We start from the raw sequence: 13,516 nt of genomic DNA on the forward strand, positions 1-13,516 counted from the left end.
TCCATTTGCTTGCTGACCGAGTGTATCCGGAAGCACAGTGTGGGTTCCATGCTGGCAGATCTACTGTGGATATGACCTTCTTCATTCGCCAGCTACAAGAGAAGTGTAAGGAACAGAGTATACCCCTTTACCTTACTTTTGTAGATCTTACTAAGGCATTCGACACCATCAGCAGAGTAGGGCTCTCCAAGATTGTGGAAAAAACTGGCTGTCCACCGAAGCTCCTCAGTCTCATCCTCTCCTTCCATGACAACATGCACTGCACTATACAGTTTGATGGCTCCACTTCCAACAGTTTCAGAGTGGAGTGATACAGGGCTGTGTCATAGAATCATAGAAAGTGGAAGGCACAGACAGAGACCACTTGGCCCATCGTGTCTCTGCCGGCTGTAAAACGATCGTCCTATCTAATCCCACCGTCCATAACCCTGCAGATTACGGCACTTGAGGTGCATATCCAGACTCCTTATGAATGAGCTGATGGTTTCTGCCTCACCTACCCTTTCAGGCAGCGAGATCCAGACCCCCACCACCCTCTGGGTGAAAAAGTTATTCCTCATCTCCCCTCTAATTTTTCTACCAATCACTTTAAATTTATGCTCCCTCGTCACTGACCTCTCTGCTAAGGTGAATAGACCCTTCACCTCCACTTTATCCAGGCCCCTCAAAATTTTGTACATTTCAAACAGATCTCCCCTCAGTCTTTCTGTTCCAAGGAGAACAGCCCCAGCCTATCCAATCTTTCCTCATCGCTGCATTTTTCCAGTCCTGGCAACTTCCTTGTAAATCTCCTCTGTACCCTCTCTAGTGCAATTACATCCTTTCTGTAATGAGGTGACCAGAACTCCACACAGTATTCAAGTTGTGGCCGAACCAATGAGTTATACAGTTCCAGCATAACCTCCCTGCTCTTGTATTCTATACCTATGCTAATAAGGGAAACTGGCTGTCCACCGAAGCTCCTCAGTCTCATCCTCTCCTTCCATGACAACATGCACTGCACTATACAGTTTGATGGCTCCACTTCCAACAGTTTCAGAGTGGAGTGATACAGGGCTGTGTCATAGAATCATAGAAAGTGGAAGGCACAGACAGAGACCACTTGGCCCATCGTGTCTCTGCCGGCTGTAAAACGATCGTCCTATCTAATCCCACCGTCCATAACCCTGCAGATTACGGCACTTGAGGTGCATATCCAGACTCCTTATGAATGAGCTGATGGTTTCTGCCTCACCTACCCTTTCAGGCAGCGAGATCCAGACCCCCACCACCCTCTGGGTGAAAAAGTTATTCCTCATCTCCCCTCTAATTTTTCTACCAATCACTTTAAATTTATGCTCCCTCGTCACTGACCTCTCTGCTAAGGTGAATAGACCCTTCACCTCCACTTTATCCAGGCCCCTCAAAATTTTGTACATTTCAAACAGATCTCCCCTCAGTCTTTCTGTTCCAAGGAGAACAGCCCCAGCCTATCCAATCTTTCCTCATCGCTGCATTTTTCCAGTCCTGGCAACTTCCTTGTAAATCTCCTCTGTACCCTCTCTAGTGCAATTACATCCTTTCTGTAATGAGGTGACCAGAACTCCACACAGTATTCAAGTTGTGGCCGAACCAATGAGTTATACAGTTCCAGCATAACCTCCCTGCTCTTGTATTCTATACCTATGCTAATAAGGAAAGGATTCCACATGCCTTCTTAACCACCTTATCGACCTACCCTGCTACCTTCAGGGATCTGTGGACATTCACTCCAAGATCCCTCACTTCCTCTACACTTCTCAGTATTTTCCCATTAATCATGCATTCCTTTGCCTTGTTTGACCTCTGCAAATGCCTCACCTCACACTTCTCCAGGTTGAATTCCATTTGCCACTATTGCCTAGCCACCACTCTGTTTGGCATCTTCTTCTCCATGCTCCTGACCTTCCCTTCCCTGCAGATATGGAAAGAGTCTACTTGCACACGAGATCATACGGCAAGCTCTACAATCTATCAAGGCTGAAAGCAAAGACAAAAACACATCATGTCCTGATCAGAGAACTCCTCTGTGAAGATGCTGCGCTAGTCGCTCACATAGAAACTCAGCTACAAGGACTCATGGACTGTCCCTCCCGTGCCTGTAACATGTTCTTCTTGACTGTAAGCATCAAGAAAACCGTGGTCCTTGGACAGGTGTTGCATCTCCACCCTTGATCACACTAAATAACACCCCACTGGAAGTGGTTAGCAAAATTTGCTACCTTGGGTCAACGGTGACAGACAATCTGCCCCTTGATGCAGAACTCGATACACGCATAGGGAAAGCAGCTCCCACCTTTGGCTGACTTGCAAAACGCACATGGGATAACACCAAGCTGCCCCTTAGGACCAAGTTGGTGATTTATAAGGCCTGTGTTCTCAGCACCTTGCTGTATGGCTGTGAAAGATGGGCGACTTACAGCTACAGGAAAAGAAACTCAATAATTTCCATCTTCGCTGTCTGTGGCACGTTGTGGATATATCCTGGCAGGACAAAATCACAAATGTGACAGTCTTCTCAAAGGCAGAGCTCCCAAGTGTGTTGGTACCAGTCAAACAGAGAGAGCTTTGGTGGATTGGACACATCCGCAGGATGGAAGACGGTCGCACACCCAAGGACCTTCTGTATGGTGAGGTAGCCGGGGCCAGATGACCAGTGGGGCATCCAAAGCGCCGCTTCAAGGATCTTTGCAAGCGTGACATGAGGGTCCTAAATGTTGACTATCGTACTTGGGAGTCACTAGCTGGCAAAATAGGGAAATAGTGACACATCCTGTGGACTGGTGTGCACTACCACGCTGACCAGTTGCTCCAGTAGTTTGGCAATAGGCATCACCATCAAAAACAACAACTCACAGCGACACTTGGCAGCTTCATGTGCAGCACTTAAGGCAGAACCTGCCTCTTAAGGATTAGCCTTCACAGCCATCAACAAAGGTACACCGAGAAGTCACCTCACCTAAATGGATTGTTTGCTGCGTGTCCATCATCTTTCGTAGATGGAAGGATGCCAACCATCACAATTAGCATGGTGGTAGTGCCACACAACATGATGGAAAGTACCCTCAGTATGAAGACGGGACTACATCTCCACAAGGGAGATCATCTGGTGCAGTGGTCATTCCTACCAATATTTTCATGGACAAATGTATCTTCAATAGGTTGATTGGTAGGATGAGATCAAATAGGTTCTTCCCTCCTGCTGTTTCTCTCACCACCTGCTGTAGGCCCAGGCTGGCAGATATGTACTTCAGAACTCAGCCAGCTTGGTCAGTAGTGATGCAACCTAACCACTCTTGGTGATAGACTTTGAAGTTCCCCACCCAGAGTACATGGAGGAGTACTGATTTATCAGCTGAGGGAGTAAGTAGCAATTAGTAAGAGATTGCCTTGTACACGCTTGACCTAATGCCAAGAAACTTCATGGGATCCAGATTCAATGTTGAGGACTCCAGAGCTATTTCCTCATGACTGTGAAACACGGTGCTGCCACTTCTGGTGGGTCTGTCCTGACAATGGGATGGGACTTACCAAGGGATGGTGATGGAGGATTCTGAGACATTGGCTGAAAGGTATGATCATGTGAGTATGACTATTTCAGGCTGAGGCTTGAATAGTTTGTGGGACAGCTCTCCCAGTTTTGGCACAAGTCCCCAGATGTTAGTGAAGTGAACTTTACAAGGTCGACTGGGCTTGGTGTGCCTTTGTCGCATCCAAATCCAATGCCTGGTTTGAAGCCAAGTGATCTGTCCGGTTTTATTCTTATTCTGCTCTTTCAGGGCAGTAAAGAGTCAACCACATTGCTGTGGGCTTGGCATCACCTATAGGCCAGATTGGGTAATGGCAGATTTCCTTCTCTACAAGACCTTAGTGAACCTGATGCATTTCTACTACAATCTGGTAATTTCATGGTTACCATTACTCGTAGTAGCTTTTTAATCCAGATGAGTTCAATGGAAAAGGACTAAGGCAAGGGACCACAGGCTTAAAATAATAAAATGCAAATTTAGGACTGATGCCAGAAAGTTTTTCTTCATACAGAGTGACAATACATGGAATGGACTCCTGGATATAGTAGTGTATGCAAACAAGATGTTCAGATGGGAAAGGAGTAAGTTTCCCCATTCTATTTTAACTATCACCACCTCCCCCCCCCCACCCTGGTCCCCAACCCACCAGCCTAGTTCCCACCAAATTGGGTGGGGGAAGGGGAGTTAAAATTGAGACCATAGGTTCTTCCTCAACCACCAATCCTGGAAAATTCTACAGCCCTACAACAAACTTTGTCAAGAATTTTCTTTTACTCTCTGTTCTATATCTCTTACATTTAACCCTGTATGTGTGGCTCCTCATTCTAGACGCCCTACTACTAAAAACATTCTGCTTCTATTGTCCCGGAGCTGTTCTTTCATTAGTTAGCATAGAACTTGATTAGATATAAGGAGTTACTCTTTCTGTAGACTGTTACTGACTTCTAGAACAAGTTGCTACCACATACAATGCTGCAAGCATTGAAAAGGGGCCTGGATAAGTTTCTGAGTTTGGGAAGGTGGATGGGTATTGGGGGTTGAGTCTCCCAGTCACCCTGATCTACTGGAACTTGTTTGATCACCTTTGGGAGTTGCAAAGATTTCCCAGAGTTTCTTTCCTAAATTGGCTAACAGTCTTCTCTGTATTTTTGCCTCTTGCAGGAGATTATGTCACTGGTCGGTGAGTCGGATAGGGGTGATGGTGGGTAGAAATCACATAATGAGAATACAGGGCAGGCTCGATCTTTCCTTTCTTTGAATGTTTGTAAATAACTAGAGTTTTGATTAATTATCTATCAAAATCTGACCTCTTTGACCACCAAAGGCTTAAAGAAGCAATCCATCAATTTGAGGAGGCTGCAGGTAAGATTACTGTCCATTGAGGCGATCACCTCTTTCACTGACACACGCACAAAGGAAATTGACTCCTGTGATAAGAGAAAAAGGTGTAAAGACAGTTCGATCTATAAATTGCTTTACTTTGAAATACTTTGTACCAGTTTACTTTCTTCCCAAAAATATACTTTATTCATAAAAATTTGTAAAAATACATTACAAAACAATTCAAATTGGACATTTCATAAAGTGTAATAAAGATCTTTTTTTCAATATAGTACATGAGGTGCCTCACTACTCTTGCCATTCCAGGTTATATTTACACTGTCCATTTGCATTACATACCAAAAACATTCTCTGGTGCATACAGCCTGAGGGGTTTTACATGGTTTCCAGCCCCTCTTTGTATGCTTTGTACCAGTTTACTAACCTGGTGAGATCAATCTGTAGCGTCCTCTGACATATACTGTAGAGTCCACATTTATGTCAACAGAATGTGTATTGGTTCCGAGTTAGCTCTGTATTCTAAATGAGTAGCACAAATCTTGTGGGTGTCAGTGGTAAATGAGTATTTCCTGTAAACTCCCAGCATGTAATCTGGCAGTTACAGGCAGAGTTCTATGGGGCAAGGGTGTGGGGCAAGGGCACTGCAATTGTAGTCATTTAAAGGGACTGCAACTGCTGTTCAAGGAGCAGGGCAATTTTCTCAGGCAACTTTGGAAGAGTATTTTGTTTGCAGTGTACAGATATACAATGGAAAGACCATCAATGTTTCAATAGAATTGCTGTTGCAAGAAAGGAGGGAATGGAGGATTGCCCTGTTTCACATTAGGGTACTGTCTATCCACATGACAGTAGTACTGAGTAACCAGCAGGAGATGATACAAAAGGCCAAACAAGGCAGCCGGTTCCACCCAAAGGAGGTGGTGGCAAATAAGACTAAGGTTTGCTGACCTGAAGAGATAATTCAGTACCTTACAAAAGGGATAAAAACAGAAAATATTGGAAACATTCAGCTTGTGGACTTAATGGAGGTGTTCCGCAAAGTGGTCACTCAGTCTGCGCTTGGTCTTCCCATGACCCCAAGCTTCCCGTCCCGTCATTTCAATTGTCTATCTTGCTCCCATTTTGACCTTTCTGTCCTTGGTCTGCTCAGTGTTCCAATGAAGCTCATCGAAAGCTTGAGGAACAGGACCTCATCTTTTGACTGGGCACTTTACAGTCTTCCGGACTCAACACCGAGTTCAACAATTTTAGATCATAACCTCTACTCCCATTTTGTTTCACTTTTTTTGCTGATTCTGTTTCACCTCTTGTTTTTTTCTTAATCCCCCTACTTTGCGTTCAGACAGCTGCTATTCTGCCATTCACATCTCGCCGACGAACATCTTTTGTTTCTTTACTTGTCCCATTACCACTTCTTTTGGCTTTGTACCATAAAACCTTTTGTCATTAATCAGTCCTCCCTGCACCCTATCACAGACCTTCACTTTTGTTCTTCTTCCCATCCTCCCCCTTTTCACTTGCTCAAAGCCTATTACATTACTAACTTTTCTCAGTTCTGATGAAAGGTGACAGACATGAAATGTTAACTCTGTTTCTCTCACCACAGATGCCAGACCTGCTGAGTATTTCCAGCATTTTCTGTTTTTATTTCAGATATCCAGCATCTGCAGTATTTTGCTTTTGTATTATTCCCAAAAGAGAATTGGCTATATACTTGAAATGGAAAAAAATTGCAGGGCTATGGTTATGAAGCGTGGAAAGTGGGACTGATTGGATAATCCTTTCAAAGTGCTGATATGCACACAATGGGCTGAATGGCCTCTTTCTGTGCTGTATGATTCTATGCCTATGAGATAGTTTGACTATGACTCACACTTTGGAACAGCTGCAGAACAAGTTGATCACTTTCTTAACATAAAATTAATGATTTGGAGCATCTATATATCTAAAACAATCTTCAGGAGAATTGAGATATCCTCAATGGCCATTTTTCCATCAAGAAATTCCTGAACATGTTTATAATAAAATTTCTGTGTCTGTATGTTGGTTATTTGTTAGTCTCTATGAGCTTGATATTAACTCTCTCATGACAGGCGTGTGAGGGCCATCGGCCGGTCGGGGGGAGTGGTGCAGTGGGGGTGGGGGGTGGTGGTGCGGAGGGCGATGAAACATGGAAAAACATGGAACGTGTCCTCAACCCGTCGCATGCATGCCCATTGCTCTATTTATGGTGATGTATTTCGTGTCATGTGAATATCCCATCTTGGAGAGGCCAGACACTTCATTAAAATATTAAATCAGCTTTCCACAGTACAATTGGGAGCCTGATTTAAATGTAACAGTTGCTGTGCATTAATCTGGCCGGCTGCCATTAAAGTTTGTAGGGTCTCCATGTTCCCGGCCTTGCCGAGATTACCCACACTACCACACCGCCTCCTCTGTAAGTATCGGGCCATTGTTTTTCTCCTTCTTAATTGGTTATTTTCTACTTTTATTATTCACCAATCATATGATGCAATAATTTACTTCCCTGTTTCAACCTTCATTCTAATCACATTGCAACACAACAAACCAGATCGATACAATTGATAAGAACCCTTCACCTTTCCCTCTTTTCCCCCGCTTCCCCACCCTGGCTCAGACTATGGGAATGCTTTTAGTAATAGAGGTGCTTTAGATGTTGTGAATGTTGAGGTGAGTGCATTGTCATTTGCTCCTCAGAATAAAATGGCAAGTGATTACCTGGAAAAACCTGCAGTCCGGTTACAGAATGATGAGAACGACACCTAGGCATTCTCTAGCCTTGGACCTGAGATAGACAGCTTGTGCACCTGCTTCTGCCTTTATTGCCATGCCTACCTGTTCTCCATTCTCAACCCACCTATGTTTATAAATATTCAAATTTAGCAACATAACTTTAGAGCTTTTTCAATATAGAAGCATTTACTGACCTCCAGGAAACGTTCAAAGAGAGACTCCAGTTCAGTTTTATACGGTTCTATGGTTGGGGGAACACGCCTCAGCCAGCATTCAATAAATGGTTTCAGTCCCAAAATACTGGGCTCCAGGTAGACCATCCCACAGCGAGATACAGTGGCAGGAGAGGCCACTGCCAGGTCCTGCACCTCAAACATCATCGTCATCACCTAAAAGATAAAAATAGAATGTTTATTCAATGTCTTCTCACTCTGATATTGGGTTCCAAGCAACAAAATACAGAACACAAAGTCGAGTTATTTATTTCATAAATTGGTGGCATTACAAGTAAACTTTCAGAACGGAATTCCTAATGGGGAATGCTGGAAATACTCAGCAGGCCAGGCAGCATCTGTAGAAATATGAAGGTAGGGTTAATATTTTAGGTCGATGACCATTCATCAGAATGAGAAGATGTTACAGATGAACAGTTTATGAGGAGGAACACAGCCAGGGAAAGGGGGATGCGGACGAAAAATGACACGAGTAAAAAAAGAATGATCTATAAAGTGGTTAGGTAGAGGCACGAGATAATTAAATGACAGATGACATAATGGTCAAAGGATGCAATTATGAGGGAAATTAGAGAAATAAAAGATGTACGTATCTGAGACTGGGCAGGATTTTCCATTTGGGATCAGGACCCCGTCGTCAGAACCATGTTTGGATTCTGACATTACTCCAGGGATGGGGTGGGGGAGGTAACCACAGGCCACGATTTTGCCTGAGGTTGGCCCGAAGTGGCTGGAAGGCAGCTTTGGCTGCGCCATGGTTTAGTGATGCAGCCCTTGAGGCCATGTTAGATGCAGTACGTGAGAGGTGAAAGGTCTTTTTCCCGAGGATGGCAGGAGAAGGTGACCCAGTGTTATGATCCCCTTGGAGATCAACAAAGCAAACAGACCAAATTTACAGAATGACACCAATAACGGTGGTGGTGGCGTTTTGTATTATCACTGGACTAGTAACCCAGAGACCCAGGGTATTTCTCTGGGGACATGAGTTTGAATCTCACCACAGCAGAAGGTGGAATTTGAATTAAATTAATAAATCTGGAATTAAAAGCTAGTCTAATGATGGCCATGAAACCATTGTCGATTGTTGTAAAAACCCATCTGGTTCACTACTGTCCTTTAGGGAAGGAAATCTGCTGTCCTTACCTGGTCTTGCCTACAGGTGACTCCAGACCCACAGCAATGTGGTTAACTCTTACATGCCCTCTGAAATGGCCTAGCAAGCCACTCAGTTGTACCTAACCACTACGAAGTCAATAAAAAGGAATGAAACCGGACGGACCATCCGGCATCGACTTAGGCACTGGAAACGACAATGGCAAACCCAGACCTGTCGACCTTGCAAAGTCCTCCTTACTAACATCTGGGGGCTTGTGCCAAAGTTGGGAGAGCTGTCCCACAGACTAGTCAAGCAACAGCCTGACATAGCCATACTCACGAAATCATACCTTACAAACAATGTCCCAGACACTGCCATCACCATCCCTGGGTATGTCCTGTCCCACTGGCAGGACAGACCTACCAGAGGTGGTGGCACAGTGGTATACAGTAGGGAGGGAGTTGCCCTGGGAGTCCTCAACATCGACTCTGGACCCCATGAAGTCTCATGGCATCAGGTCAAACATGGGCAAGGTAACCTCCTACTGATTACCACCTACCGCCCTCTCTCAGCCGATGACTCAGTACTCCTCCATGTTGAACACCACTTGGAGGAAGCACTGAGGGTGGCAAGGGCACAAAATGTACTCTGGGTGGGGGACTTCAATGTCCATCACCAAGAGTGGCTCGGTAGCACCACTACTGACCGAGCTGGCCGAGTCCTGAAGGACATAGCTGCTAGACTGGGTCTGCGGCAGGTGGTGGGGGAACCAACACGAGGGAAAAACATACTTGACATCGTCCTCACCAATCTGCCTGCCGCAGATCCTTCTGTCCATGACAGTATTGGTAGGAGTGACCACCGCACAGTACTTGTGGAGATGAAGTCCCGCCTTCACATTGAGGATACCGTCCATTGTGTTGTGTGGCACTATCACCATGCTAAATGGGTTAGATTTCGAGCAGATCTAGCAATGTAAAACTGGGCATCCATGAGGCGCTGTGGGCCATCAGCAGCAGCAGAATTGTACTCAACCACAATCTGTAACCTCATGGCCCAGCATATCCCCCACTCTACCATTACCATCAAGCCAGGAGACCAACCCTGGTTCAATGAATAGTGCAGGAGGGCATGCCAGGAGCAGTACCAGGCATACCTCAAAATGAGGCGTCAACCTGGTGAAGCTACAACCCAGGACTACTTGCATGCCAAACTGCATAAGCAGCATGCGATAGACAGAGCTAAGCGATCCTATAACCAACGGATCAGACCTAAGCTCTGCAGTCCTGCCACATCCAGCCGTGAATGGTGGTGGACAATTAAACAACTGGAGGAGGTGGCTCCACAAATATCCCCGTCCTCAATGATGGGGGAGTCCAGCACATCAGTGTGAAAGATAAGGCTGAAGCATTTGCAACAATCTTCAGCCAGAAGTGCCAAGTTGATGATCCATCTTGGCCTCCTCCTGAAGTCCCCAGCATCACAGATGCCAGACTTCAGCCAATTCGATTCACTCCGCGTGATATCAAGAAACGGCTGAAGGCACTGGATACTGCAAAAGCTATGGGCCCTGACAATATTCCAGCAATAGTACTGAAGACCTGTGCTCCAGAACTTGCCGCTCACCTAGCCAAGCTGTCCAGTACAGCTACAACACTGGCATCTACCCTGCAATGTGGAAAATTGCCCAGGTATGTCCTGTACACAAGAAGCAGGACAAGTCCAACCCGGCCAATTACCGCCCCATCAGCCTACTCTCAATCATCAGTAAAGTGATGGAAGGTGTCATCATCAGTGCCATCAAGCAGCACTTGCTTAGCAATAACCTGCTCAGTGACGCTCAGTTTGTGTTCCGCCAGGGACACTCAGCTCCTGACCTCATTACAGCCTTGGTTCAAACATGCACAAAAGAGCTGAACTCAAGAGGTGAGGTGAGAGTGACAGCCCTTGACATCAAGGCAGCATTTGACCGAGTATGGCATCAAGGAGCACAGTAGCAGCACTATGTACCATCTACAAGATGCACTGCAGCAATGCACCAAGGCTCCTTAGACAGCACCTTCCAAACCCGCGACCTCTACCAACTAGAAGGACAAGGACAGCAAATGCATGGGAACACCACTACCTGCAAGTTCCCCTCCAAGTCACACACCATCCTGACTTGGAACTAGATCACCGTTCCTTCACTTTCGCTGGGTCAAAATCCTGGAACTCCCTTCCTAACAGCACTGTGGGTCTACCTACCCCAAATGGACTGCAGAGGTTCAAGAAGGCAGCTCACCACCACCTTCTCAAGGGCAATTAGGGATGGGCAATAAATGCTGGCATAGCCAGGGACGCCCACATCCCATGAATGAATAAAAAAAACAAAATGGAGAAGGTCTCACATTTATAACTTTTACTCTAACAATCAAACCAAAATCAACATAAATTAAACATGAATTAACAGACAAACTTCAGTCTACATATTGTTGTTACAGACACGTGGTGCCACGTGGATGGTTCCCACTGTTCAACTTCCCACCTGACCGCAGCAAATGTATTTTTATTAGAGTATATTCCCTTGGTGTTATTTTTCAAATAAACAGATAGCAACAAGTTTTCTTGTAGGTTTCAAAGACAGAAAATCAATTGTTTATTGATCAATACACCTAATCCCAAAATTGTCACAACTGCATCCACTCATGTATTTGCTCGCGCGCACACACAAACACGAGACAGAGAAGGGTAAAAAGTAAGGTGACTTTTAGGGGTGGGTCGGGGGGTGGGCGGTGGTTGTGGTAAACCTGTTGGATTCTCTTGGAAATCAAGTCCGTGATCGGTGCAGGCCTGAGATGATTGTAGATTTCTCTCTTGATTGAAGGCTCAGTTGAAGACAGAGGTTCACTTCTACTTTTCATTGTGTGTAATGTAGATGTAGGATTCTGCAGCAGGGAACATGCTTTCTGGCTTGGCTGGAACACAAGCTGTCAGGATGTTGCTTCTCTCTCTCTTTCTCTGGCTATCTTTTTCTTTAGGTAAAACTGCAGCACATCTCACCTACTGGTAGGAGACATCCTCATCTCTTCCCCATGGTGATCACACAATAGCCCAGGATGTGGTTCCTTACAGCTTTTTTGTTTCGGATGAAGACATTCAAATCTCCAAGTTTTTAGAAGTGAACTAGAAGTGAACCTCCGTCTTCAACTGAACCTTCAATCAAGAGAGAAATCTACAATCATTTCAGGCCTAATTTTTAGGGTGTAATTAACACCTCTTAGCTTTGAAGATTTATCCTTTGTCTTTGTCAGACGGTTTGAATACACAAAGGCCAATTCCTTTTTTCTTCGGTGGCCATTTTGGACCATTGTTCACTTTGTAAAATAAAGGTTCATTTTTTAAAAGACAAAGTCAGTTTTTCATAACTCTTCAGAGTTAGTCAATAATTTGTATCATCACACTTCTGGTGTGCGACTACATATATATGTAATATCTATATTTTACAAATTACCCATTAACTATCAGGCACAACAAAGATAGATCTCATGGATTTACTGGACATCCAGTCAGCATAGATGGCACCGATTACAGCCATAAAGTTCTTCAAAGTTCTGAACTTTCTCAGGTGGATCTCCAGCTTCTTTACTCCAAGATGCAGCCACTGATTCTCGTCCAACAGCTGTCCCCTTCAATTCCAAATTCCTCAGGTACGGTCTTCACCTAAAAAAGAGCACTTCTCCAGAACCTTCTCAGCTCTGCTCACAACAGACTTGCTGGTGTGTATCCACAAGCATTAACTTTATCCGTGCCCTTCTGTGCCAACTCTGTGTACTGTATGGCCAATTCTAGTTAATCAGTTACTCTAAATAACAGAAATTGCTCCTGGGCCCAGCCTTCACTTTCTTCAATCTGCCTGCAATGTAACTTCAAAACAACTGAACCCCAATGGCGTTGTTTTTATATTTCTGTTCCATCCAGTTTCAGTTTCCCCAGAAACCCGAAGTTTTTATTTCAGTTTCCGTTAGGACAGTCTGTCCCAGTACCTCACAGGCTGTTCCAGTACCTCACATTCTGTCCCCAAAAAAGAAAAAACCTTTGCAATCAGGATCAATACAGCTAACAGAACATTTGACAAGTCATCCGTTCAGAAGATAACTCGTACACACTGCCCATAGGTCTCGCAGATCCATGACACCAGCCAAACTAAGCAGGCCTGGCTGGAGGTGGCAGAACATGTAAGCAGCTGCAAAGTCATCTGAAGAACTTGGGTGCAGTGTCACAAAAGGTTCAATGACCATCTTTGTTCTGGCAAGGTGAGCACAACGTGACACCCAGATGACAGATCTCCTGGTCTGCAGCAGACACTAGCTGGGCAACCGGAGCGCGTATGGGGCTCCTAAACATAGGAGAAATGTCTGCCCAGGGTAATTACTTACATGGCAGCAAGGCTTAAAGCCCTAGCGCTGCTAAGGATATGGTAGCACTGATATATGCAGCTTCGTTAAATAAGCTGCTGGCATTGGTGACAGAGGCCATCATTGCCTTGTCTCTCTCTCTCTTTT

General features: G+C 45.0%; 1 protein-coding gene across 1 annotated transcript in view; it reads right to left on the reverse strand.

Annotated features, from left to right (window-relative positions):
- Positions 1-13,516, reverse strand: part of dnah1 (dynein, axonemal, heavy chain 1) — a 697,254-nt gene that overhangs the window by 342,525 nt on the left and 341,213 nt on the right. Inside the window, exons 38-39 of the mRNA XM_068051405.1 lie at positions 7,841-8,035; positions 4,856-4,975 (exon numbers count right to left, since the gene is read on the reverse strand). Of these exons, the coding sequence (XP_067907506.1) occupies positions 4,856-4,975; positions 7,841-8,035 (315 nt within the window). The remainder of the gene's footprint in view (positions 1-4,855; positions 4,976-7,840; positions 8,036-13,516) is intronic.

The sequence above is a fragment of the Heterodontus francisci genome, chromosome 19, assembly GCF_036365525.1.
Source record: "Heterodontus francisci isolate sHetFra1 chromosome 19, sHetFra1.hap1, whole genome shotgun sequence".
Classification (NCBI taxonomy): Eukaryota; Metazoa; Chordata; class Chondrichthyes; order Heterodontiformes; family Heterodontidae; genus Heterodontus; species Heterodontus francisci.